The sequence below is a fragment of the Ovis canadensis genome, chromosome 14 (genome assembly GCF_042477335.2).
Source record: "Ovis canadensis isolate MfBH-ARS-UI-01 breed Bighorn chromosome 14, ARS-UI_OviCan_v2, whole genome shotgun sequence".
In the NCBI taxonomy this organism is placed as follows: domain Eukaryota; kingdom Metazoa; phylum Chordata; class Mammalia; order Artiodactyla; family Bovidae; genus Ovis; species Ovis canadensis.
Window position 1 is genome coordinate 61,279,777 of NC_091258.1, and position 26,042 is coordinate 61,305,818.

At 51.3% G+C, this 26,042-nt stretch overlaps 1 protein-coding gene across 5 annotated transcripts in view; it reads left to right on the forward strand.

Annotated features, from left to right (window-relative positions):
• RYR1 (ryanodine receptor 1) overlaps positions 1 to 26,042 on the forward strand; it is a 126,081-nt gene that overhangs the window by 30,625 nt on the left and 69,414 nt on the right. For all 5 annotated transcript variants that reach the window (XM_069550703.1, XM_069550701.1, XM_069550702.1 and 2 more), the window contains exons 28-48: positions 3,843 to 4,237; positions 5,467 to 5,599; positions 6,537 to 6,697; positions 7,292 to 7,457; positions 8,099 to 8,185; positions 8,350 to 8,576; positions 10,060 to 10,672; positions 12,206 to 12,478; positions 12,815 to 13,015; positions 13,572 to 13,683; positions 17,364 to 17,510; positions 20,016 to 20,289; positions 21,401 to 21,515; positions 21,600 to 21,732; positions 22,336 to 22,430; positions 23,959 to 24,094; positions 24,341 to 24,527; positions 24,620 to 24,728; positions 25,100 to 25,220; positions 25,314 to 25,483; positions 25,750 to 25,970. In XM_069550703.1, the coding sequence (XP_069406804.1) occupies positions 3,843 to 4,237; positions 5,467 to 5,599; positions 6,537 to 6,697; positions 7,292 to 7,457; positions 8,099 to 8,185; positions 8,350 to 8,576; positions 10,060 to 10,672; positions 12,206 to 12,478; positions 12,815 to 13,015; positions 13,572 to 13,683; positions 17,364 to 17,510; positions 20,016 to 20,289; positions 21,401 to 21,515; positions 21,600 to 21,732; positions 22,336 to 22,430; positions 23,959 to 24,094; positions 24,341 to 24,527; positions 24,620 to 24,728; positions 25,100 to 25,220; positions 25,314 to 25,483; positions 25,750 to 25,970 (4,076 nt within the window). The remainder of the gene's footprint in view (positions 1 to 3,842; positions 4,238 to 5,466; positions 5,600 to 6,536; positions 6,698 to 7,291; positions 7,458 to 8,098; positions 8,186 to 8,349; positions 8,577 to 10,059; positions 10,673 to 12,205; positions 12,479 to 12,814; positions 13,016 to 13,571; positions 13,684 to 17,363; positions 17,511 to 20,015; positions 20,290 to 21,400; positions 21,516 to 21,599; positions 21,733 to 22,335; positions 22,431 to 23,958; positions 24,095 to 24,340; positions 24,528 to 24,619; positions 24,729 to 25,099; positions 25,221 to 25,313; positions 25,484 to 25,749; positions 25,971 to 26,042) is intronic.

Sequence of the window (26,042 nt, forward strand, 5' to 3'; positions counted from 1 at the left end):
GCCCCTTCTCCTCCTTCCTTCAACCTTTCCCAGTATCAGGGTCTTTTCCAATGAGTCAGTTCTTCACAGCAGGTGGCCAAAATATTGGAGTTTCAGCTTCAGCATCAGTCCTTCCAATAAATATTCACGGCTGATCTCCTTTGGGATTGACTGGTTGGATCTCCTTGCAGTCCAGGGGACCCTCAAGAGTCTTCTCCAACACCACAGTTCAAAAGCATCAATTCTTTGGTGCTCAGCTTTCTTTATACTCCAGTTCTCACATCCATACGTGATTACTGGCAAAACCATAGCTTTTACTAGACAGACATTTGTTGGCAAAGAAATGTCTTTGCTTTTCAGTATGCTGTCTAGGTTGGTCATAGCTTTTCTTCCAAGGAGCAAGTGTCTTTTAATTTAGGTAATTTTAATTGTAGGGTATAACCTTGGCAAAAACACACCTTTCTGAGCTCCAGGTAGCTAGCTTGCCTACAAAATGGGGGAAAGGAGGAAAGAGAAACTGAATTAGATGACCTCACTGGAAATTTTCAGCTTATATAACACTTTGATCCTACCAAGGGTTTCTGCTTGATGCTTAAGTCACTTCAGTCGTGTCCAACTCTTTGCGACCCTATGGACTGTAGCCCGTCAGGCTCCTCTGTCCTTGGGATTCTCCAGGCAAGAATACTGGAGTAGGTTGCCATGCCCTCCTCCAGGGGATCTTCCCAACCCAGGAATTGAACCCATGTCTCCTGTGGCTCCTGCATTGCAGGAGATTCTTTTACTGCTGACCCAACAAGGCTTAAAGAAATATAAATCCCTGGACACATTTCGGCACCTTCCTTACTAACTGTTATCTAGGGTGGTTTTTTGGGGGCGGTTACTTGTTTTGGGGGAGGGGCTGTGCTTAGTCTTTTTCGAGGCACATAAGCTTCTCTGACTGTGGCACTCAGGCTTAGTTACCCCATTGCATGTGGAATCTTAATTCCCTGACCAGGGAATTAAGGGACTGAATCCATGTCTCCTGCATTGGAATGTGGGTTCCTTACCACTGGACCACCAGGGAAGTCCCAGGGGTTACTTATTTTTTAGTAACTCTTCATTAATCTGAGTATCCTAATTTTTAGACCCTAATGCCTTTCTTTCTCAAGGTTAAACTCCGCATCATATTCTGACCATAAAAACTCCATATAGGCCAAAGTGATGGTCCTTTTCTCAACCTGGGAAGAACTTGAATTCCACATGGCTGAGCTTCAGCTGGTACTTTATAATCAGACAGGCCTTGAGTTGGCCTTTTCCCTGTTTTGTGACCTGGGGCATATGACTCTTCTTCTGATTATCAGTTTTCTCTTCCTAGGCATAGCCCCGATCTCCCTCTCATACACTCTCTCTCTTTTCTGAATTACTTAGATAAGTTGGAGACATCTTGCCTCTTTATCCCTAAATATTTCAATATGCATTTCTTCGGAACAAGCTATACTCTTACAGAGCAGCAGATATGAAAATAGGGAAATTTAACATCCATACATATTATTACCTAATTTATAATCCATATTCAAACTGTGTTCATTGTGGTAATAATGTCTCTTTTTATTTTTCTGGTCCAAAATCCAAGCCAGGGTTACACGTTACAGTTAGTTGTTATGTCTCTTTAATGTATATAGAATGCTTTGGAGTCTTTCATTGTCTTTTATGACCCTGGTGTTTTTGAAGGGTGCAGACCAGTTATTTTGCAGAATATACCTCAATTTGGGTAGGTCTCATGTCTCCTCGGGCTTCCCAGGTGGGAAAAAACCTGGGAGGATGGTGGAGTAGACATGTGTGCTAAGTCACTCCAGTCGTGTCCAACTCTTTGTGACCCTAAGGACTGTAGCCCTCCAGGCTCCTCTGTCCATGGGGTTCTCCAGGCAAGAATACTGGAGTGGGTTGCCATGTCCTCCTCCAGGAGATCTTCCCAATCCAGGAATCGAACCCCAGTCTCTTAGGTCTCCTGCATTGGTAGGCAGGTTCTTTACCACTAGCGCCCCCCGGGAAGCCCAACAGGAACCTCCCAATACTTGCCACTGCCAGATGGTGTTCTCAACCCCAAGAACAGAACGTTAGACAGCAGTGAGAATGAATCAACTAACCCAGCCACGACCACACAGACGAATCTCACAGACATAATGTTGACTGAGAGAAGCCAGACACAAAAGAACACGTACTGTAGAACCCCATTCATAGGCACTTCAAAGATGATGGACGCTACTGCGGTATGCTAAGTCAGGAGGGCGTTACTGTGAGTGAATAATCAGACGTTTAGTTACTTAGCGTACAAATCACAGGAGGAAGATGGTCAGTAGACTCGTCAAGGAGCAGAGGCAAAACAGGGTTTATTTAAATTAATTAATTTATTTATTGGCTGTGTCGTGTGGCACGGGGGATCTTCGTTGAGGTGCGTGGGCTCCAGAGAGTTTGGGTTCTGTAGTTGCACGTGTGGGCTTAGTTGCCCTCAGGGCATGCGGGATTTTACTGAACTGGCCGCTCAAACCAGAAAGAATCCATCTGCAATCCAGGAAACAAGGGTTCGATCCTTGTATTGGGAAGATCCCTGGCAAAGGGACTGGCTACCCACTCTAGGAATCTTGCCTGAAGAACCCCATGAACAGAGGAGCCTGGTGGGCTACAGTCTATGGGGTTGCAAAGAGTCAGACATGACTAAGCACGCACACACACACACACACACACACACAGAGTTGGGATTTTAGTTCCCCAACCAGGGATCGAAACTGTGTCCCCTGCATTGCAAAAAGAATTAACCACTGGACTGCCAGGGAAGTCTCCAGACAGAATTTATAAGAGAGAAAGGAGAGAGAGGAGAGAAAACGATTCTGCAGACAGTTTGGTTGCAGTTTTGGGGTGAATTCATTGGCTGACAAGGAGCACAGAGGTCTTGGCAATTGGTCCTTGATTAGGTCAACTTGAGGTGAGGCATCAAAGAAAGGGCACTGCTCTAGTTGTTTATGGAGTCTCCAGAAAATCTGAGTCTGTCTTTTGGGTTCACAGGCCAGGCACCTGTCCCTCTCTCAGCTCCTGCCCCTTATTTAGGCCAGGTTGTTGCATTTTCCTCATCAAACTCCCTCACTATCTTTGAGAGACATTGACGAGGCTTCCAGGGGGACTGGTCGTGTGGTCCATTCCTCCATCTGAGTGTGGGAGACACAGGCGTGTCTCTCCAGAACCTCACAGTGTTGTGCACTTATGATGTGTGCATCTTCTGAGTGTTATATTTCCACAAACGACAAATTTAACAAAAATTCATCTGGGGAACCTTTAAAAAAAACTCTGACCCTTCTGGGCTGCTCTCCCCAAGAGGTCTCCATAAGAAAGCAGGAGGGTGGGGCCCATGTTCTGTTCACTGATGTGTTCCTAGCACTTGGAAAAGTGCCTGGCACACAGTAGGTGCTCAGTAAATATTTGTGGAGTGGATAGATAGATGGGTGGGTGGAACAGTGGATAGATGGTTGGATGGATGGAAGAATGAAAGAGTGGATGGATGAATGGATAGGTGGGTAGGTAGAAGGGTGGATGGATGGATGGCCTAAGCTGGAGTGAATCCTGTGCACAGGCAGGTTTTGAAAGCTCCCTGAGTGATTCCAGTTTCTGACCAGGGCTGCTCATGTACAAAGGTGTCCAGACAGACAGAAGGTGAATGCACCCACAGCCAGGCTGTGTGTCCCATAGGAGCTCCTCCACCCAGAGGAGTGAGTCTCTGGCTGATTCTCACACGGTGCTCTAAGGCCGAATGGTGACTCTGTGTGTAATAAGGTTTAGGACCAATGGCCCTGCCCAACCTGCTGGCTCAGCGCTTCCTGCTCCCCCGACAGGTGACTCGTGTGGACGGCACCGTGGATACGCCCCCCTGCCTGCGCCTGACCCACCGCACCTGGGGCTCCCAGAACAGTCTGGTGGAGATGCTGTTTCTCCGGCTGAGCCTTCCGGTCCAGTTCCACCAGCACTTCCGGTGCACTGCAGGGGCCACCCCACTGGCACCCCCTGGCCTGCAGCCTCCTGCAGAGGATGAGGCCCGGGCAGCGGAACCTGATCCCGACTATGAAAACCTGCGCCGCTCAGCTGGGCACTGGGCCGAGGCTGAGGGGAACAAAGAAGGAACTGCCAAGGAGGGGACACCCGGGGGTCCTGCCCAGGCTGGGGTGGAGGCCCAGCCTGCCAGGGCGGAGAATGAGAAGGATGCTACCACAGAGAAGAACAAGAAGAGAGGGTGAGTCAAGGGAGGGGCAGGGTGGGGTTTGGGGTCTGTCCTGGGACCCCTAAGTTAGGCAACTTCAATAACTTGAGAAATCCCACTGTATCCCAAAGTGGCCCCATATGTGCTAGGTGGACTCAGATTACGAAGGGATCCTATTATGTCTCAAGTGAAGGCTATTATTTCTCTGGGATACTCTAATTTCCTTGAGAATGTAAAATCGGGATGCCCCACTATATCTATGAAGAACTCCACTGTCCTTGGGGGTACCTATTGGGTCCCAAAGCTTTTCATCCAATGGACTTCATTATCTGTGAACACTAAAGGGGACCTCAGATTCTTGGTCAAGTTATCTATGCCCCCAAGGCATTCCAATGAACACCACTGGTCTTCTAAATTGGGGTCATTTCTGTGTCTCAAAGATACCCCCCCCAAAAAAAAACTAACTTTAAGGGAGACCCTCAAAGGGCATTAAACTTGGATTGAAACCAAATCTGCTTTTCCCCTATGGTGACAATGATTTTCAGTGGGATGTATTTCTGTGTCTCTTGAGGGGATGTGTGGAAATGATGGGAGATTTGGGGTTGTCACAGTTTTGAGGAGACATACTGCCTGCTGGGGGCTCCAGGGATCCCACATGCCTTCAGTGTATAAGACGGTGCCACAAGGAAGAGCTGTCCTTTCCTAAATGCCTTCAGCACCCACATGAGACATGCTGACTTGGGAGGACCACTGTACGCTTCCCAAGGCAACCTCCATGTTCCCAGAGGCACCTTTAAATCTGGGTAACCCGACATCCAAAAACACAGAGAGCCTCCAAGGTGGACACTCCTGACGCAATTGGGGTTTCAGCCCTCTAGAAGCGAGGCCTTGGGTATCAGAAATGGGGTGTAGTTAGGCTGGATGTGGGGCTTTCCTGGTGGCTCAGCGGTAAAGAATCCGCCTGCCAATGCCTGCCAATGTGGGAGGCGTGGGTTTGATCCCTGGGTGGGGAAGATCCCCTGGAGAAGGAAATGGCAGCCCACTCCAGTATTCTTGCCTGGGAAATCCCATGGACAGAGGAGCCTGGTGGGCTACAGTCCACGGGGTCACAAAGAGTCGGACACGACTGAGCACGCACACACGCACACACATACGTACGTACATATGTAGGATGAATGTGGAGGCGTGAACATTGTGACGGGAGGGCTGGGGGACGGGGCTGGAGAGTGAGCCTCATGACAGCCTCTCCTCTTCACCCCCAGGTTCTTGTTCAAGGCCAAGAAGGCCGCCATGATGACCCAGCCACCAGCCACGCCCACTCTGCCCCGACTCCCTCATGAGGTGGTGCCTGCTGATGACCGTGATGACCCCGAGATCATCCTCAATACCACCACGGTGCGAACCAAGGGCCCTCGGCAGACTTCCAAATGCCATGCCATAATCCCCAGCAATTGCTCTTATCTGGGGATACCCCAGTACCTACTGGAAACCACAAAATATAGTACACATCAATTTAAACCCGTTGAACCCCTAATTCCATATAGCTAAGGGCCTAAAAGTTGCAGGGAACACAATGAAGTCATGAGGCATGCTGACCTAACTCCCAGGGATCCCCAAATCCCAAGGATAAACCAACATAGACTCAGGACCCCAATATCTGCATTCACCCTTGTAAACTCACCGCCCCCAAATTTGACAGCTGTTCTAGTGGCTCAGATGGTAAAGCGTCTGCCTACAATGTGGGAGACCCGGGTTCAATCCCTGGGTTGGGACGATCTCCTGGAGAAGGAAATGGCAACCCACTCCAGTATTCTTGCCTGGAAAAATCCCATGGATGGAGGAGCCTGTTAGGCTACAGTCCATGGGGTCTCAAAGAGTCAGACACGACTGAGCGACTTCACTTTCACTAGTATATTCCTGGGGGCCAGAATTCACAATAATCCCAGTGTAGTTTTCAGTTCAGTTCAGTTCAGTTCAGTCGCTCTGTCGTGTCCGACTCTTTGCGACCCCATGAATTGCAGCACGCCAGGCCTCCCTGTCCATCACCAACTCCTGGAGTTCACCCAAACCCAATGTAGTTTTGGGATTCCCCCGATCTGGAATATTTTCTGAGACAAATAGCCTAGTGGTGGGAGGGACCCAAATTTGAGGGTATCACAAAACTGTCTCAAAAGTTTCCCAGATCCAGAAATACATCAGTAGATACAGAAAGAGAGGGTCTCAAATGCAGTAATTTCTTGTCAAACCCCCAGAGCACACTGAGAATCCAGGGAAGCCAACTAAGAGTCCCAGGGAAGCCCACTGACTGCTGGTCCCCCCTTTGCTTCTCCAGTACTATTACTCTGTGAGGGTCTTTGCCGGCCAGGAGCCCAGCTGCGTGTGGGTGGGCTGGGTCACCCCTGACTACCACCAGCACGACATGAACTTCGACCTCAGCAAGGTCCGGGCAGTGACAGTGACCATGGGAGACGAGCAAGGCAACATCCACAGCAGGTGTGGGCAGGGGTGGGGCTGTGGGGGGCAGGCACGCTGGGCACCGCCCTTTCCTTCCCTCCTCTCCTCCTGCTTATCTTCCTCCCCATGGCTCCTACTCTGAGTTTTCCCTCCTCCTCTTTTTTTTTTTTTTTTGGTAAATTTTGGCTGCTCTGGGTCTTCACTGCAGTGCGCAAAGCTTTCTTGGGTTGCAGTGTGCGGCTTAGTTTGCCCCACGGTATGTGGGATTTTAGTTCCCTGACCAGGGATCGAACCCACAACCCCTGCATTGAAAGGCGGATTCTTAACCACTGGACCGCCAGGGAAGTCTCCTCCTTTCCCATCTTGCCATCCTCTTTCTAGGTTATCTCCTTTCTCTGTTCTCTCCTTCTGCTCCCTTTCCTTCTTCTTCCAGAATCTACCACCAGCTCCTAAGAATTCTAGCTCCGAGGGGCTCAGGGTCTGGGGTGAGGGGTTTCAGTGCTCAGGTCTGCAGGTGGTGGGTGTTTGGGGGTAGGACTCTGAGTCCTGATATTCTGGGAGCTCGGGGAAGGGGGTGTCCAGGGGTTCAGAACACCTGGGGATCAGTGTGCTGACCACTTCTGTGTCCTCCAGCCTCAAGTGCAGTAACTGCTACATGGTGTGGGGTGGAGACTTCCTGAGCCCTGGGCAGCAGGGCCGGATCAGCCACACGGACCTTGTCATTGGCTGCTTGGTGGACTTGGCCACTGGCCTAATGACCTTTACCGCCAACGGCAAAGAGAGCAACACCTTTTTCCAGGTGAGCCCAGCCCCTCAGCATCTTAGCAATAGCATCCTCATGACCTAGCATCCCAGGGCAGCCCACCAAGAGGACAGACCCTAGGGAGACAGGACAAAAACAACCTCACGACAGGCCAGAGCTGTATTATGGCTATGGGAGGGGCCTGCAAGACCCTCTACTGACATCCAGAAAGGGGGAGACAGAGCAGAGCCTTGACCTTGGAGAGAGATCCGTATTCCATCTTGGGCTGGATGGTACCAGTCCCCACCTTTTCACCAATCAGAGAAAACCCTAGGATGGACCAGAATTCTAAAATGGTATTTTCCTTTTCAACATTTGATTATGAAAGGTTTCAAGAACACAGCAAAATTAAAGGAATTGTATAGTGAGGGCCTATGTACCTCCATCACGAACTGCAAAGTCCCAGATGAGAGGTTCCCCTGAGGAGGTGGAGGAGGTTGAGGAGGTTGGCCTTGCTGGATCAGAGGTGGTACAGTCCATGAGCAACCTCAGGGCCACTGTGGAGCCTCCTATGCCCTTTGGATCTGTAGGCACCAGCAGGATCAGGCTGGGGCAACTCGTTCCAGAGTTTGGGATCTAGAGTCAACACCACCTCCAGTTCATCCTCTTCCGCACCCTGCCCTCTTTTCCCTTGCCAGGTGGAACCCAACACAAAGCTGTTCCCTGCCGTCTTTGTCCTCCCCACGCACCAGAACGTGATCCAGTTTGAGTTGGGGAAACAGAAGGTCGGTGATGGGGCGCGAATGGGGGCAGGCTGAGGAAGGAGGTGCGGGAGGTCAGGTTGAAGTGTGTGTGGCGGGAATGCAGTCTGGGAGGTCCTCCTGGAAGTGGAGTGGCGGGATCCAGCGTACTGGGAATCCTGACCTGTGCACACCTCTGTACCCCGCAGAACATCATGCCGCTGTCAGCCGCCATGTTTTTGAGCGAGCGCAAGAACCCCACGCCGCAGTGCCCGCCGCGGCTGGAGATGCAGATGCTGATGCCCGTGTCTTGGAGCCGCATGCCCAACCACTTCCTGCAGGTGGAGACGCGGCGGGCGGGCGAGCGGCTCGGCTGGGCAGTGCAGTGCCAGGAGCCGCTCACCATGATGGCGCTGCACATCCCCGAGGAGAACCGGTCAGGGCCAGCTCCGGCGCCCAGGGGTGGGGCGGGTACCTCAAGCCCTCTGGGGTCTGGATCCCACTGGGTACCCCCTCCCCACTACCTCTGGGGCTCCAGATGACGCCCCAAGAGGCCCCAGACCACCCTATTTTCCGCAGATAGCACACCAAGGGGTTCTCAATCCGTTTCAGCAGGCTCAGACTCACCTCTAGAGACTCAGACTCAACCCAGGCACGTCCAGATAACACCCCAGAGGACTCCAGACCCATCTCAGGGAGCCAGACCCACATCAAGAATCCCACACAACACCCCAGGGGCCTCAAGTATACCTCAGAGGGTCTTGAACACTATTCAGAGAGCCTTGGATGCATCCTAAGGTCTCTCGGGCATATGCAGGGAAACTTCAGATGTGTCCCATGGAAATCTCTAGCTCACTCCAGGGGACCCAGACACACCCAGCTAGAGAGTATTCTCATGGATGACAGCAAAGCTTTTACAGACTCTAAATGTGGCCAGGATCCCAGACTGACTCCAGGAGGCTTCCAACATGCTTCATCTTTCCTTTAGTCACTCATTCGACAAATAGCTCTGAGCCTCTCCTGTGTGACAACAGCATTCTGGGCTGGAGACACCAAGCCCTTGTAAACGGACATCTAGCAATGCTCAGACCTGCCCAGCAGGCTTCAGACCCACCCCAGAGGCCCCAGATGCACCCATTTATTCATCTGTTCCTACAGCAAATATTTATGGAGCACATTTGTTGTGCAGACACTCAGTCGTGTCCAGCTCTTTGCGACCCCATGAACTGCAGCACACCAGGCTCCTCCGTCCTTCACCATCTCCTAGAGTTTGCTCAAACTTATGTCCATTCAGTCAGTGATGCCATCTAACCATCTCATCCCCTGTCATCCCCTTCTCCTCCTGCCCTCATCTTTCCCAACATCAGGGTCTTTTCCAATGAGTCGGCTCTTTGTATCAGGTGGCCAAAGTATTGGAGCTTCAGCTTCAGCATCAGTCCTTCTCAGGGTTGATTTCCTTTGTGTTTAGTCCTTTTTAGGTACTGGGAATATAGCAAACAATAAACAAATGAAACAGGCAGGAATGTCCTGTCCTGATGAACTTTACATTCTGGTGGTGTTCAAATATATCCAGGGTACTCAGACTTGCCAGAGCGGGATTTAGACCCAACCTGGAATCCCACATACATCTCACAGTCACCAGATCTTTTCCCTGGACTCTCAGATCCCCAGGGTACCAGACCATCCTATAAACCCCAGATGCATCCTAGGGAGCCCCCAGACGGGTGAGGGACTTCCACAACCATCAAAAAGTCTTCTTGACTCAGCTCCACAGACCTCACAGAATCTTGACCCAGCAGAACACTGGGATTCCCTTCTAGGGCCACCAACACCTGCCTGAGCACTCTTTGCCTCTCTGGTCTGTGTCTCCCACCTCCTCTGCTTGCTCTGTCTCTGAATGTGGCCCATCTCCACCACAGATGCATGGACATCCTGGAGTTGTCTGAGCGCTTGGACCTGCAACGGTTCCATTCGCACACCCTCTGCCTCTACCGCGCGGTGTGCGCCCTGGGCAACAACCGCGTGGCGCATGCTCTGTGCAGCCATGTGGACCAGGCGCAGCTGCTGCACGCCCTGGAGGACGCGCACCTGCCCGGCCCTCTGCGTGCAGGCTACTATGACCTCCTCATCAGCATCCACCTCGAAAGTGCCTGCCGCAGCCGCCGCTCCATGCTGTCTGAGTACATCGTGCCCCTCACGCCTGAGACCCGCGCCATCACTCTCTTCCCACCCGGAAAGAGAGCAGATAACGGTCCCCGCCGCCACGGGCTTCCTGGCGTCGGCGTTACCACCTCGCTGCGGCCTCCACACCATTTCTCAGCCCCGTGTTTCGTGGCTGCCCTGCCAGCTGCTCGGGCGGCAGAAGCCCCGGCCCGCCTCAGCCCCAGCATCCCTCTGGAAGCTCTTCGGGACAAAGCACTTAGAATGCTGGGGGAGGCTGTGCGAGATGGTGGGCAGCACGCTCGTGACCCAGTCGGGGGCTCCGTGGAGTTCCAGTTTGTGCCGGTGCTCAAGCTGGTGTCCACCCTGCTGGTAAGGACTTCCTCCTGCTTCCCTCTGTCCCGGTCTCTTCCGCTACCAAATCATCCATACATCCGTTCATCCGCCCATACCTGCATACATGCCCCCTCCCAGTTATGTATCCAGCCATCCATGCATCTCTCCATCCATACACCCTTCACCTTCCCACTTATCCTTTTATCATCTACTCGTTCACTTTTCCTTCCATCCATTCATCTGTCATCTGTTCATCTTCCTTCCTTTTGTTCAATCATGTAACCAACCATCATTCATCCGTCCTCCACCCACCTTTCCATCCATCCATCTGTCCATTCAGACATACCCCCATCTGCCTATCCAAAAGTTCATCATCTGTTTATCCTTCCAGTCTCCACCCAATTATCTATTTGTCCACCTCTCCATCCATCCCTGCCTCCATCTATCCACCTTCCAATCCAGTTGTCCATTCATCCTTCCATTCATTCATACATCATTTCATTCACCGTTTCATCTATCCATCTATCCACCTACCCATTTATTTATTAATCTATTTTCCCTTCATACATCCAACCATCCTCCTCCTTCCACTGTGCATCCATTCATCCACCCGTCCACGGATTCATCCATTCTTCCATCTTCCACCTCCCTATCCGTCAATCCATGCATCTCTCTATCCATATGTGTTAAGTACCCACAAATCCATCCAACCATCTACACCTGTTCATTTACCCACTCGTTCTCATTCTCCATCCTTCTATCCACTCTTTATTTCATGTGCTCTTTCACTCACTACCCATGTAATGATTCTTACATATAAACATCCATCCAGTTTTTACACACAAATCTATCCACCCATCCATCTATCCATCCCACCCCAGTACATGGTTATTTATGCATTTATCTATTTACCTATCCACTCATGTACTTGCTTATGCATCTATCAAACCAGGTATCCACCCATGTCTCTAAACATCATTTATCCTGTCATCCATCTACCCACCGTCTCTTCTTCCCCCTTTACCTTCACCTTTCGATCCATTATCCACCCATCCATAGACCTCTCCTTCACACCTCTGCTATTCCATCTACTCATCCACCCAGTCACCCAGTCCTCCCCCATTCATTCATCTCTCTCTTTCTCAACTATTTTCCCTTTCATTTACCCTCTCTCCTTCCATCTCTTAGCATCTCCATTATGTTAACCGACAGCTGGCATATACTGGGAGCTATGAGGGCCTCTATCAGATGTAGGATGTTTCCTGTCCCAGAGTCACAAACACTCAGGTTTGGGAGAAAGGACATTCACTTGGGAAGAGAGAGATGCTCATGTTTGGCTATGCGGTCTGGGCCATGTAGATGGGACACAGGGTATGGATCTGGGGGGATCTTAAGGAAGGTGGATGATGGGACAGGGGGGATGCCATTCCTGTTTGTAGGAGGAATTGTATCCAGTCAATGCAGCGATGAATCTGGCTTGTGCTGGAGAATCCGGTCTGGGGAGTGAGGCTGGGACTTGATTATGGAAGCCTCGCAGGCTGCAGGGACAGAGCCATCTTTGTTCCCTAGGTGATGGGCATCTTTGGCGATGAGGATGTGAAACAGATCTTGAAGATGATTGAGCCTGAAGTATTCACTGAGGAAGAAGAGGAAGAGGAGGAGGATGAGGAGGAAGGGGAGGAGGAAGAGGAGGATGAGGAGGAGAAGGAGGAGGACGAGGAGGAAGAGGCACGGGAGAAGGAAGATGAGGAAAAAGAGGAGGAGGAGACAGCAGAGGGGGAAAAAGAGGACTTGGAGGAGGGGCTGCTCCAGATGAAGTTGCCCGAGTCTGTGAAGTTACAGGTGAGCTGGTTCTTCCTGTTTTTCCAGCCTCCATCCCTCTGGGCTGGGTCTGGGGGGGCGCTGGAGTCTGGACTTTGACCCAAGGCAGTGGGGACCTGAGGAGGGGCATAAAGCAGGGGAGTGCTGCTGGCTTTGAATGAGCTCTCTGGTTTTCTTGTGGGAGGTGAATTAGAGGGATGAGACCATGGAGATGGCCGCCTTGAGGATCCAGGCAGGAGACAGTGGTGGCTCGACCCGAACAGGGCTATGGAGTGGGGAGGGAAGGTAAGAATAGTTTCAAGGAAGTCCTCATGGTCTCACCACCATCCCGCCTACTGCATGGCTATCATCCCACAGATGTGTAACCTGCTGGAGTATTTCTGTGACCAAGAGCTACAGCACCGTGTGGAATCTCTGGCAGCCTTTGCAGAGCGCTATGTGGACAAGCTCCAGGCCAACCAGAGGGACCGCTACGCCATCCTCATGAAAGCCTTCACCATGACTGCAGCTGAGACAGCCCGACGCACTCGCGAGTTCCGCTCCCCACCCCAGGAGCAGGTCCTCTGACCCCTGGCCCTAGCTGGCCTTACTGTTTACCCCTCAACCTCAGCCTCTCCCCTTGCCCTGATCACGGATGATACTCAACCTCTAAATCTGACTTTGACCTCTGACCCTATTGATACACTTATCTGTTACTCTCTTGTATGTGTGTGTGTGTGAGTCACTCAGTTGTGTCCGACTCTGCAACCCCATGGACTGTAGCCTGCCAGGCTCCTCTGTCCATGAAATTCTCTAGGCAAGAATACTGGAGTGGGTTGCTGTGTCCTTCTCCAGGGGGATCTTCCCAATTCAGGGATCAAACCCAGGTCTCCCTCATTGCAGACGGATTCTTTACTGTCTGAACCACCAGGAAAGCTCTGTTACTCTCTTACGTCTCTCTGAACCAGACTTCTGAGTCACTGCAGACTGACCTTGACTCCTTTTGAACCTTTAGTTGCCCAGATATTCTTTACTGATTCGTGAGCTTAGACAGGAACTCACAGTTGGATATTTGATGCTCAACCTCAGAGTTCCTGCTCTGGGGTCTCTCACTCGAATCTTCGATCTTCCCTAGATCAACATGCTATTGCACTTCAAAACTGCTGAGGATGAGGAAGAATGTCCTCTCCCTGAAGAGGTCCGACAGGATTTGCTCGAATTTCATCAAGACCTGCTGACACACTGTGGTACGAGACGAGATCAGAGAATCCACCTCCCAGACTTTCTTTTGAGACCTGTCTTGAAGTTTTCCTAAGATTTTCTGATCTGAAATATCTACAGTTCTTGTGAAGTAACTGTTGGTAAAATGAATGACTGAATGAGTGAACACACTAGTGAACAGGTGGATGATGTGGAAGGATGTGTTTATGCGGGTGTTTGGGTGGATATACATATGGGCTGCCCAGATGGCGCTGTGCTGTGCTTAGACACTGTTGTGTCCGACTCTTTGTGACCCCATGGACTGCAGCCTGCCAGGCTCCTCTGTCCTTGGGGATTCTCCAGGCAAGAATACTGGGTTGGGTTGCCATGCCCTCTTCCAGGGGCTCTTACTATCCCAGGTATCAAACCCAGGTCTCCTGCATTGTAGGTGGATTCTTTACCAACTGAGCCAGCAGGAAAGCCCAAGAATACTGGAGTTACCCCTTATCCCTTCTTCAGGGGATCTTCCTGACCCAGGAATCAAACCAGAGACTCCTGCATTGCAGGTGGATTCTCTACCAGCTGAGCTACCTGGGAAGCCCCAGCCACCAGGTGGCACTAGTGGTAAATAATACACCTGTCAGTGCAGGAGACCAGATTTAATCCTTGGGGTGGGAAGATCCCCTAGAGGAGGAAATGGCAACCCACTCCAGTATTCTTGCCTGGGAAATTCTGTGGACAGAGGAGGAGCCTGGTGGGCTACAGTCCATGGGGTTGCAAAGATTCAGACATGACTGAGCGCACGCGCACACACACACACACACACACACGGATGAATGGCTATCAGTTCAGTTCAGTCTCAGTTGTGTCCAACTCTTTGCGACCCTATGGACTAAAACACATCATGCTTCCTGTCTGTCACCAACTCCCAGAGTTTACTCAAACTCATGTCCATTGAGTCGGTGATGCCATCCAACCATCTCATCCTTTGTCATTCCCTTCTCCTCTTGCCTTCAGTCTTTTCCAGCATCAGGGTCTTTTCAAATGATTCAGTTTTTCGCATCAGGTAGCCAAAGTATCGGAGCTTCAGCTTCAGCATCAGTCCTTCTAGTGAATATTCAGGACTGATTTCCTTTAGGATGGACTGGTTGGATCCCCTTGCAGTCCAAGGGACTCTCAGGAGTCTTCTCCAACACCAGAGTTCAAAAGCATCAATTTTTTTGTGCTCAGATTTCTTTATACTCCAACTCTCACATCCATACATGACTACTGGAAAAACCATTGTTTTGACTAGACAGACCTTTGTTGGCAAAGTAATGTCTCTGCTTTTTAATATGCCATCTAGGTTGGTCATAACTTTTCTTCCAAGCAGCAAGTGTCTTTTAATTTCATGGCTGCAGTCACCATCTGCAGTGATTTTGGAGCCCAAAAAGATAAAGTCTGTCACTGTTTCCCCATCTATTTGCCATGAAGTGATAGGACCAGATGCCATGATCTTAGTTTTCTGATGAGCTTTAAGCCAACTTATCTGATGAGTTTTCTGGTGAGCTTTAAGCCAACTTTTTCACTCTCCTCTTTCACTTTCATCAAGAGGCTCTTTAGTTCTTCTTCACTTTCTGCCAAAAAGATGGTGTCATCTGAGGTTATTGATATTTCTCCCAGAAATCTTGATTCCAGCTTGTGTTTCTTCCAGCCCAGCGTTTCTCATGATGTACTCTGCATATAAGTTAAATAAGCAAGGTGACAGTATACAGCCTTGACGTACTCCTTTCCCTATTTGGAACCAGTCTGTTGTTCCATGTCCAGTTCTAACTGCTGCTGCTTGACTGCATACAGGTTTCTCAAGAGGCAGGTCAGGCGGTCTGGTATTCCCAGCTCTTTCAGAATTTTCCACAGTTTATTGTGATCCACACAGTCAAAGGCTTTGGCATAGTCAATAAAGCAGAAGTATGGCAACTCACTCCAGTACTCTTGCCTGGAAAATCCCATGGACAGAGGAGTCTGGTAGGCTGCAGTCCATGGGGTCGCTAAGAGTCGGACATGACTGAGTGACTTCACTTTCACTTTTCACTTTCATGCATTGGAGAAGGAAATGGCAACCCACTCCAGTGTTCTTGCCTGGAGAATCCCAGGGACGGGGGAGCCTGGTGGGCTGCCATCAATGGGGTTGCACAGAGTCGGACACGACTGAAGCGACTTAGCAGCAGCAGCAGCAGATGTTTTCCTGGAACTCTCTTGCTTTTTAGATGATCCAGCGGATGTCAGCAATTTGATCTTTGGTTCCTCTGCCTTTTCTAAATCCAGCTTGTACATCTGTACGTTCATGGTTCACGTACTGTTGAAGCCTGGCTTGGAGAATTTTGAGCATTATTTTACTAGCGTGTGAGATGAGTGCAATTGTGTGGTAGTTTGAGCATTCTTTGGCATTGCCTTTCTCTGGGATTGGAATGAAAACTGACCTTTTCCAGGCCTGCGGCCCCTGCTGAGTTTTCCAAATTTGCTGGTATATAAGTGAATGGACAAGTGTGTGAATTGATGGAGAGAAGATTAGTTGAATAAAGGAGTGAGTAAAGAGATGGCTGACTGGTTGGATGAATAAAAAGAAAGATGGCTTGAAGGATGGTTGGCTGATCTCTATTGTTTCTCATAAGAAGTCAGCTGATCATCTTACTGAGATTGTTTTTGTATGTGATGACTCATTTTTATCTGGCTGGCTTTCAATATTTCTCTTTGCTTTTGCCTCTAAGCAGTTTGAGTAAGATGTATGTAGGTGTGGAACTCATTGAATTTATCCCATTTGAGGTTGCTGAGTTTCTTACATGTGTAGATTAATGTTTTTCGTCAAATTTCAGACTTTGGGCCATTATTTTTCTAAATAGTCTTCTGTCCCATTCTCATCGCTTCTTCTAGGACTCCCATTATGCATACATTGTTATACTTGATGGTATACCATGGGTCTCTGTGGCCCTGTCAATTTTTCTTCATTCTTTTATTAAGGCTGGATAACCTCTTGTTGTTCTATGAATCAAGTTCATTGATTCTTTCTCCTTCTATCTCAAATATGCTGTTGCGCCACTCTAATTTTTATATTTCAGTTATTGTACTTTGTCACTTCAGCTTCTATATGGTTATTTTTGTATCTATTTCTTTTTATTATTATTATTGGCTGTGTTGGGTCTTCATTGCAGCGAGTAGGGGCTACTCTCTAGTTGCAGTGTGGAGGCTTCTCTTATTTCACAGGTTCTAGGGCTCGTGGGCTCAGCAGTTGCAGCCCATGGGCCCTAGAGTGTGGCTCAGTAGTTGTGGCCCTTGGGCTTAGTTGCCTTGAAACATATGGGATCTTCCTGGACTAGGGATCGAACCTAAGACACTTGCATTGGCAGGTGAATACTTAACCACTGGACCACCAGGAAAGTCCTGCCTCTTTATCATGAGTCTCTATTTGATGAGTCACTGTCGTCATACTTCGCTTTAATACTTTAGACATGGTTTCCTTTAGTTCTTTGAAGATACTTGCAATAGTTGATTTAAAAGATTAACAATCCAAAGAATGAATAAGTGAACAAGTAGATGAACATATAAAGAAATAAATGAAAAACCCCATGAACACACACACATGAGTGAGAAATGAATGCGTGAATACGTGAATGAATAAAGAAGTAAATGATTCAGCAGATTAATAAGCAAGCAGATGAATGACATGCTTTCCCTTCTTGTCTACCTCCAGGAATTCAACTGGCGGGGGAAGAGGAGGAACCAGAGGAAGAAGCCACCCTGGGCAGTCGCCTGATGAGCCTGTTGGAGAAGGTGCGGCTGGTGAAGAAGAAGGAGGAGAAATCGGAGGAGGAATCACCTGCCGAGGAGCGCAAACCCCGTGAGCATTGGGGCCACCAGGGAAAGACAGGGATGGGCCAGGCAGCCCTGTGCTTGGGGAGCTTCTAGGTACAAGACAGGCCCCAGGAGTGGCACGAGGGATGGGTAAGTGGTATTAATGAGAGAGGAGGAGCGGAGAGTGGGGTGAGAGAGGAGGCCTGCTGGAGGTGTGGCCCAAACGCGGGTCCTGCACAGTGTGTGTGTTGAAATAGTGTGGCACAGGACTGCCAGAGGGGAGCCACACCTCCAACCTAGGACTGGGGGCAACTCCTGCACCACCGTGGTTTCCAAGGCTTTTCGTTGTTTTTCTTTTATTTCTTGGTGAAACAATTACTGTGCTGAGGGATAGGAAAACAGTCATGATAAATGTTGGGCTAGTAGGTCATTATACAAACTATGTATTAGCACCATATAACAAGGACAGAGTCCCTGACATTGCTACAGAGTTTATTCTATAACATTTCATAAATTATTGGACCAATTCTGGGCCAGGCACTATTGTTAGAGCTGGGGAATATATTGCTTCATGGCAAATATAAGGGGGAAAAGTGGAAGCAGTGATAGATTTTATTTTCTTAGGCCCCAGATCACTGTGGATGGTGACTGCAGCCATGGAATTAAAAGACACTTGCTCCTTGGAAGGAAAGCTATGACAAACCTAGATAACGTATTAAAAAGCAGAGACATCACTTTGCCAACAAAAGTCTATATAGTCAAAGTTATGATTTTTCCAGTAGTCAAGTATGGTTGATTCACAGAGTTGATTCACAAAGAAGGCTGAGCACCAAAGAATCGATGCTTTTGAATTGTGGTGCTAGAAAAGATTCTTGAGAGTCTCTTGGACTGCAAAAAAATCAAACCAGTTAATCCTGAAGGAAATCAACCCTGAATATTCATTGGAAGGACTGTTGCTGAAGCTGAAGCTCCAATACTTTGGCCACTTGGTGTGAAGAACTGACTCACTGGAAAAGACTCTGACGCTGGGAAAGATTGAGGGCAGGAGGAGAAAAGGGCAGCAGAGGATGAGGTGGTTAGATAGCATCACTGACTGAATGGGCATGAATTTGAGCAGAGTCTGGAGGGCTACAGCCCATGGGGTCACAGAGAGGTGGACACGACTGAGCAACTAAACACAGCAAACTCCCCGGAAGATAGGGTAGGACAGAGGAACCTGGCATGCTACAGTCCGTGGGGTCACAAAAAGTCAGACACGGCTTAGTGACAAACAACAACAAAGAGTCAAAGTCTCTACCTTGAAGGAGTTTAGAATATTACAAGAAAGATATATATGCACACACCATAATGTCAAATGACCATAGATGCTAATAAGAAAAATGAAGTTGAGTAGACAAAGAGGGACAAAGATGGAAAGGTTAGCATGGGGGCAGAAGATGCAAAGATTTGGGAGAAGATAGTTGGTACAGAAAGAATAGCCGGTGCAAAGGCCCTGAGGCAGGAACATCCTTGGTGCATTTAGAGGCCAGCATGGCTGGAGCCAAGTGAGCAGGAGAGGCGCTGAATATGAAGTCTGACGTGATGGGTCCAGAGTGCATAGAGCAGATGGACGGAGGGTAGGACATGTCACAGGTCATCATTCAGTGCCAGTGCAAGAAGGTTTCTCCTAACTCTGAGACATGGGAAACATCTATCTTCTTTCCCAGAAATCCTGGGAAGAAAAAGTGCTGGGAGAGAAAGAGAGACAGAGAGAGACGTGGATGCTGGATGTAAGGGAAGAAAGTCCCGGGGAAATCACCAGGGAAAGAAAACAGTTCATTTTTGACATTATTTTCAAATGCCACCGATGTCCTCACAGTTTCTCTTTGTGTCTGTTGTCTCCCATGAAGAAAAACTGGCTGGTTTTTTTTTTTTTTTTTGCCACATCTTGTGGCACATGGGAGCTTAGTTCTCTGCCCAGGGATCAAACCCCATACTTCTTGCATTGGAAGCACAGAATCTTAACTGCTGGACCACCAGGGAAGTCCCAAAATTGCCTGCATTTTTACAGAACAGGGGCTTCCCTGATAGCTCAGCTGGTAAAGAATCTGCCTGCAATGCAGGAGACCTGGGTTCAGTCCCTGGGTTGGGGAGATCCCCTGGAGAAGGAAAGACTACCCACTCCAGTATTCTGGCCCGGAGAATTCCATGGACCGTATAGTCCATGGGGTGGCAAAGAGTCGGACACGACTGAGTGACTTTCACTTCACTCTACGGAACTAATGGAATTACCATTTGTGCTTTTAAAGATGCTCCTAATAGCAGCGCTCTAGTACTTTGTATCTGGTGGTACCCATTCTTTTTCCTCTTGAAAAGGGGTCTCTTGTGGTCTGGGTATAGGGTGAAGATGACAAAGAGACTCTTAGGGCCATAGAACAGAGTCTGCCAGCATCTGCCTAGTCCTGGCAGGGGTAGCAACTGAGAAGCCCTTTGGCAAGAAAGGCTCCTCTTGCATTGTTCTGGCTCACAGCCCTGTCCTGGAAGCCCGTTCAGACCCTGTGTCCCTTCCCAGAATCGCTGCAAGAGCTGGTGTCCCACACGGTGGTGCGTTGGGCCCAAGAAGACTTCGTGCAGAGCCCGGAGCTGGTCCGCGCCATGTTCAGCCTCCTGCACCGGCAGTACGATGGGCTCGGGGAGCTGCTGCGCGCCCTGCCCCGGGCCTACACCATCTCCCCCTCCTCCGTGGAGGACACCATGAGCCTGCTCGAGTGCCTCGGCCAGATCCGCTCACTGCTCATCGTGCAGATGGGCCCCCAGGAGGAGAACCTCATGATCCAGAGCATCGGGTGAGGCCCCCGCCCTTCCCCTACTGAGCCTCTCCCCGTCCCTGTTGAAGCCCCGCCCCTTCCCTGTTGAAACCCCTCCCCTCCCCGCTGAAGCCCCGCCCCTCCCCCGCTGAGTCCTGTCGCTCCCCTACTGAGCCCCTCCCCTCCCATGCTGAGCCCCGACCCTCCCCTGACTCAGCTTGTCTTCGCGGGAAGGGACCGGAGCCCTCTGGGCTCCAGCTTGTCCCCGCCTCACGTCCTCTGGTTGCAGTAACGTGCCTGTCCCCACTTTTGCCCAATCCTAGAGGTGGTGTGCTCCTCCCAGCTGCTAGACTGTCTCCCCTTACCTCTCCACTCACTCCTGGGGAGCCTCTCCTACTTGCCTGTGACTCTTGGCACAAGATTTGCAGCCTTTGAGCTTCCATTTCTTTATCTGTAAACTAAGAAAAAGCCACATCTACCTCTCGGAGTCGTGGTGTGGCTTCAGTGAGCTGGTGTGTTTTTGTGTAGTCGCTAAGTTGTATCCCACTCTTTGGCAACCCCATGGACTGTATCCGACTCTTTTGAAACCCCATGGACTATAGCCCAGTCCCATCTGTCCATGGGATTGCCTCGTTTTCCCAGGCAAGAATCTTGGAGTGGGTTGCCATTTCCTTCTCCAAGGGATCTTCCCAACCCAGGGATCAAACCCACATCTCCTGCTTGGCGGGGGGATTCTTTACCACTGAGCCACCTGGGAAGCCCAATAGCAATAATAATAGGTTTGAGCACTCACTCAATGTCAAGTGTGCCTCGTTCATTCACTCAGCAAGCATCTGTTGAGCACCTACTGTATGCCAGGCCCTTTCTAGGCATTTGGCAATACAACATGCAACAAGCTAAAGATGTCTGCCCCAGGGGAGCCCACCCTGGATCTTTGCCTGGTTTTCTTGTCTGTGAAACAGGGATAATTATAGTTCCTGCCTTCCAGAGTGGACATGAGGCTTGGATGAGTTCAGATCAGTAAAGGGGGCGGTGCTGGGCACAAACTAGTTCAGTAAATGCGAACTCTTACCACAGTCGTGGTGATGGCTCCCCCAAAGGTCTGGGGGCTCTTCATGGACTTGACCCTATGCCCTTGGCCTGTCCACAGGAACATCATGAACAACAAAGTCTTCTACCAACACCCGAACCTGATGAGGGCACTGGGCATGCACGAGACAGTCATGGAGGTCATGGTGAACGTCCTTGGGGGCGGTGAATCCAAGGTAAGGGGGCTGTGTGGGCCAGGGAGCTCAGGGGAGGGGCCAAGGTGGGCAGGCACTGACCACTGGCCCACCCTGCCCACCCAGGAGATCCGCTTCCCCAAGATGGTGACAAGCTGCTGCCGCTTCCTCTGCTACTTCTGCCGCATCAGCCGGCAGAACCAGCGCTCCATGTTCGACCACCTGAGCTACCTGCTGGAGAACAGCGGCATCGGCCTGGGTGAGCAGCCCTGAGCCCACTCCTAGCAGTCCATCCAGGCCGGGCCCCACCCTCTGCGGGCTCACTCAGTCATTCAACAAATGTGCGTGTGTGGATGCTAAGTCACTTCAGTCATGTCCGACTCTTTGTGACCCCGTGGACGGTAGCCCGTCAGGCCCCTTTGTCCATGGGATTCTCCAGGAAAGAATACTAGAGTGGGTTGCTATGCCCTCCTCCAGGGGATCTTCCTAACCCAGGGATCGAACCCACGTTTCTTATGTCTCCTGCATTGGCAGGCAGGTTCTTTACCACTAACGCCATCTGGGGAACTCAACCCACCCCAGATCTGGCCCTGTAATGAGCAGCGCTGCGGACACCCAGACAGCCCTGGGCCTGGTCCTCATGGGGCTCACAGTGGAGTGGGAAAGACAGACCCATCCTGGACCGAGACAGCCTGGACTGCTCAGGCCGGGGATGGGGAAGCAGGGGTCAGAGGAAGCACGTGACCCAGGCTGGGAAAGAGGTGGTCAAGGGAAGTCTTCTTGGAGGAGATGAGATAAACAAAAGTAAGACAGTCAGCCAGGCACCTCTAATGAGCCTTCTCACTGCCTCTCACCCCCACAGGCATGCAGGGCTCCACTCCCCTGGATGTGGCAGCTGCCTCTGTCATCGACAACAACGAGCTGGCCTTGGCGTTGCAGGAGCAGGATCTGGAGAAGGTATGGAGGGAAGAGGCCTGGCCCGTACCTGACCTCTTGGGGCGCCTGCTGATTTGGGATACACTCTAGGGGTGCTGTTGTGCAGGGTCCAGAACTGAATCACGAGGGGAATAATCTCAGGGAAGGAACGGGACCTAGTCACTCAGTCATGGTGTGTGTGTGTGCTTAGTCGTTTGGTTGTGTCTGATTCTTTGTGACCCCAGGGCTGAGTGAAAATCCACACCCCACCTCCCCAGCCATGTGGCCTTGGCACGTTTCTTGGCCGTCTGTGCTCCCTGCTTCTGTGTGTAGCAGTGAAGAGCAAGGGCTATGGAGTTCAGCAACTTAGGTTCAACTCTCCACACTGCCCCCCTTTGCTGTATGGCTGTGGACTAGTGACTTAATTCTCCAGGCTTCTGTCTCCTTATCTGTAGAATGAATATAAGGGAAACAGTTTCATGTAGTTGTTCTGAAGATTAAATGAGTTAACCCACAAAAGCATTTACAAAACAGTACACACTCTCTGACAGTTAAATAATTTATTTAACAAATGTTTATTGAGCACCTATTATGTGTCAAGACTGGTCCAAGGCAGTAGGGGTATGACAGTGATTGAGACGGTCAAAAATCCTTGTCCTTGTGAAGCTGACATTCTAGTTGGGAAGATGGAAAATAAACACGATGAATACGTAAAATATATGGTGTATTAGGGCTTCCCAGGTGGCTCAGTGGTAAAGAATCTGCCTGCCAAGTAGGAGCTGCGGGAAATGCATGTTCGATCCCTGGGTCAGGAAGATCCCCTGGAGGAGGAAATGGCAACTCACTTCTAGTAATCTTGTTAGGATAATTCCATGGACAGAGAAGCCTGGTGGGCTTCAGTCCATGGGGTTGCAAAGAGTCCGACACAACTGAAGTGACTGAGCTCGCACACATGCATGGTGTATTAGCTAGGGACAAGTTCAAGGAGGAGAAAACAAGAGAGAAATATCAAGAGTTGGAAGGGTGTGCCCAAATTTAGACAAGAGTGGTCACAGAAAGCCTCAGTGAGAAAGTGATAGTCAGGTAAAGTTCTGAAGGAGACAGGGGCCATACGGACATGGAAGGGGAAGGAGAGCATTCCAAGCTGGGAAGGAGCCAGTGCAAGGGCCCTGGGGCAGGAGTGAACTCAGCAAGTTTGATAAACAGCAAAGAGACCAGTGTGGTTGTAGCAGAGGGAGACAGGGTGAGTGCTCGGAGGTGAGGGCAGGAGGTGACAAGGGCAGGCTATATGGAGGGTCTTTGGGCATGGCCCTAAGAGAGATGGCATCACAGTATTTGCAGGGTCCCTCTGACTGTGTAGGGAACAGACTGGGGGTTGAAGGGAACAGTGAGCCCGGGAGAAGGTGGCTGTGATGGTCCAGGGGGGAGGTGATGGTGGAAGATGAGGCTTATTGGCTGAGGGATCCAGAGACAGTCGGATTGCAGAGGTCCTGGGGCAGACAGGGACTTGCGCCTTGGGGAAGAAGGTGGTGTGGGTCGAGCCCCTGGCTGAGCCTCCCTCTACACTCAGGTGGTGTCCTACCTGGCTGGCTGTGGCCTCCAAAGCTGCCCCATGCTCCTGGCCAAAGGGTACCCAGACATCGGCTGGAACCCCTGTGGTGGCGAGCGCTACCTGGACTTCCTGCGCTTCGCTGTCTTCGTCAATGGTGAGGCGGGCGGTGGCGGTAACAGGGGGGGAGGCTGGGGGGCATCACTGGTCAAACCTCCCTTGGGTGTGGTCCATATTCCAAGCCACAGGCCTGGCCTGGGCAGGGGTGCCTCCTAGTGGGCATAGGGCAGGGTCCAGAGGTCAACGGGGGCCTGGAGTTCACCCTCGAGGTGCCAGGTTGAGGGCTGCCCAGGGAGGAACCCTGGGCAGTGGCTCAAGAGGCCTCCTGACTCTGTGCCAACAGGCGAGAGCGTGGAGGAGAACGCCAATGTGGTGGTGCGGCTGCTGATCCGCAAGCCTGAGTGCTTTGGGCCTGCCCTGCGGGGTGAGGGCGGCTCGGGGCTGCTGGCCACCATCGAAGAGGCCATCCGCATCTCTGAGGACCCTGCGCGGGACGGCCCAGGCGTCCGTAGGGACCGGCGGCGCGAGCAGTGAGTCTCCCGACCTCTCCTTGACAGAACAAACCACCCTCCCCAAGCCCCTTGAGGCCGCCCCTTCCTCACATCACCTCCTTCCCTTGCAGCTTCGGGGAGGAGCCCCCCGAAGAAAACCGGGTGCACCTGGGACACGCCATCATGTCCTTCTATGCTGCCTTGATTGACCTACTGGGACGCTGCGCGCCAGAGATGCATGTGAGACCTGAAGCCCGGGCTGGGGTGCAGGGCATGGCCAACCTTGAACCTCTTCTTTCAGACATTCAGAGACATTGATTCAGCTCTTGTTGTGTGGGTGGTCCTGGGCCAGGCAACGCTGAGGCACACCAATAACCAAGAGAGCCTATGGCCCCACTCTCATGGACCTCCCAGTCCAGTGGGGGAGACCAGGCAATGAGAGCCGGGCTTGTCAGGGCTGCAGGCGAACAGTGCAGGCAGGAGTCAGGGTTGGAAATTCTAGCATTCACTCAGGGGACAGGGTCCTACTTATGTGCCAGTGGGTCAGGAAGGGATGGAATGACCAAATGGGGTGTGGGGTGCCTGATGACATGCCCACCTCCCCTCTCCAGCTAATTCAAGCCGGCAAGGGTGAGGCCCTGCGGATCCGCGCCATCCTGCGCTCCCTTGTGCCCCTGGACGACCTTGTGGGCATCATCAGCCTCCCGCTGCAGATCCCCACCCTGGGCAAAGGTGCGGAGGGGCGGGACTCAGCAAAGGACTGATGCTGGGGAGGAAGCAGAGGGGCCCCAAGGGCAGCCCTGATCCCAGTCTCCTTGCCCACAGATGGGGCTCTGGTGCAACCAAAGATGTCAGCATCCTTTGTGCCTGACCACAAGGCGTCAATGGTGCTCTTCCTGGACCGGGTATATGGCATTGAGAACCAGGACTTCCTACTGCATGTGCTGGACGTGGGGTTCCTGCCCGACATGCGGGCGGCTGCCTCGCTGGACACGGTGAGTAGCCTGGCCACCCTCCCAGCCTCCACGGTTGAGATGGGTCATGGGAACGCCTGCAGAACAGTCTAATCTGGATAATGAGGGTTCATTAATTGACTCCTGGACTTTTGTATACGTTTGAAATTTTCTTAGTCCAAAGTAATAGGGTAATAGAGACTGGGAGGAGCAGGTTTGGGGCGAAGATCAGAGGCCCGGGTGGTTGAGTTGCCAGGGCAACCCCAGGAGCATGCACGGGGGCCTGATGTCCCCACCCTGCGCCCCAGGCCACTTTCAGCACGACGGAGATGGCGCTGGCGCTGAACCGCTACCTGTGCCTGGCAGTGCTGCCGCTCATCACCAAGTGTGCGCCCCTGTTTGCGGGAACCGAGCATCGCGCCATCATGGTGGACTCCATGCTTCACACGGTGTACCGCCTGTCACGCGGCCGCTCGCTCACCAAGGCACAGCGCGACGTCATCGAGGAATGCTTGATGGCGCTCTGCAGGTGGGGCGGGACCCGGGTGGGCGGGGCTATAAGCGAGGCGGGCCTTGGGGAGACATAACCCAGTCCTGTGCG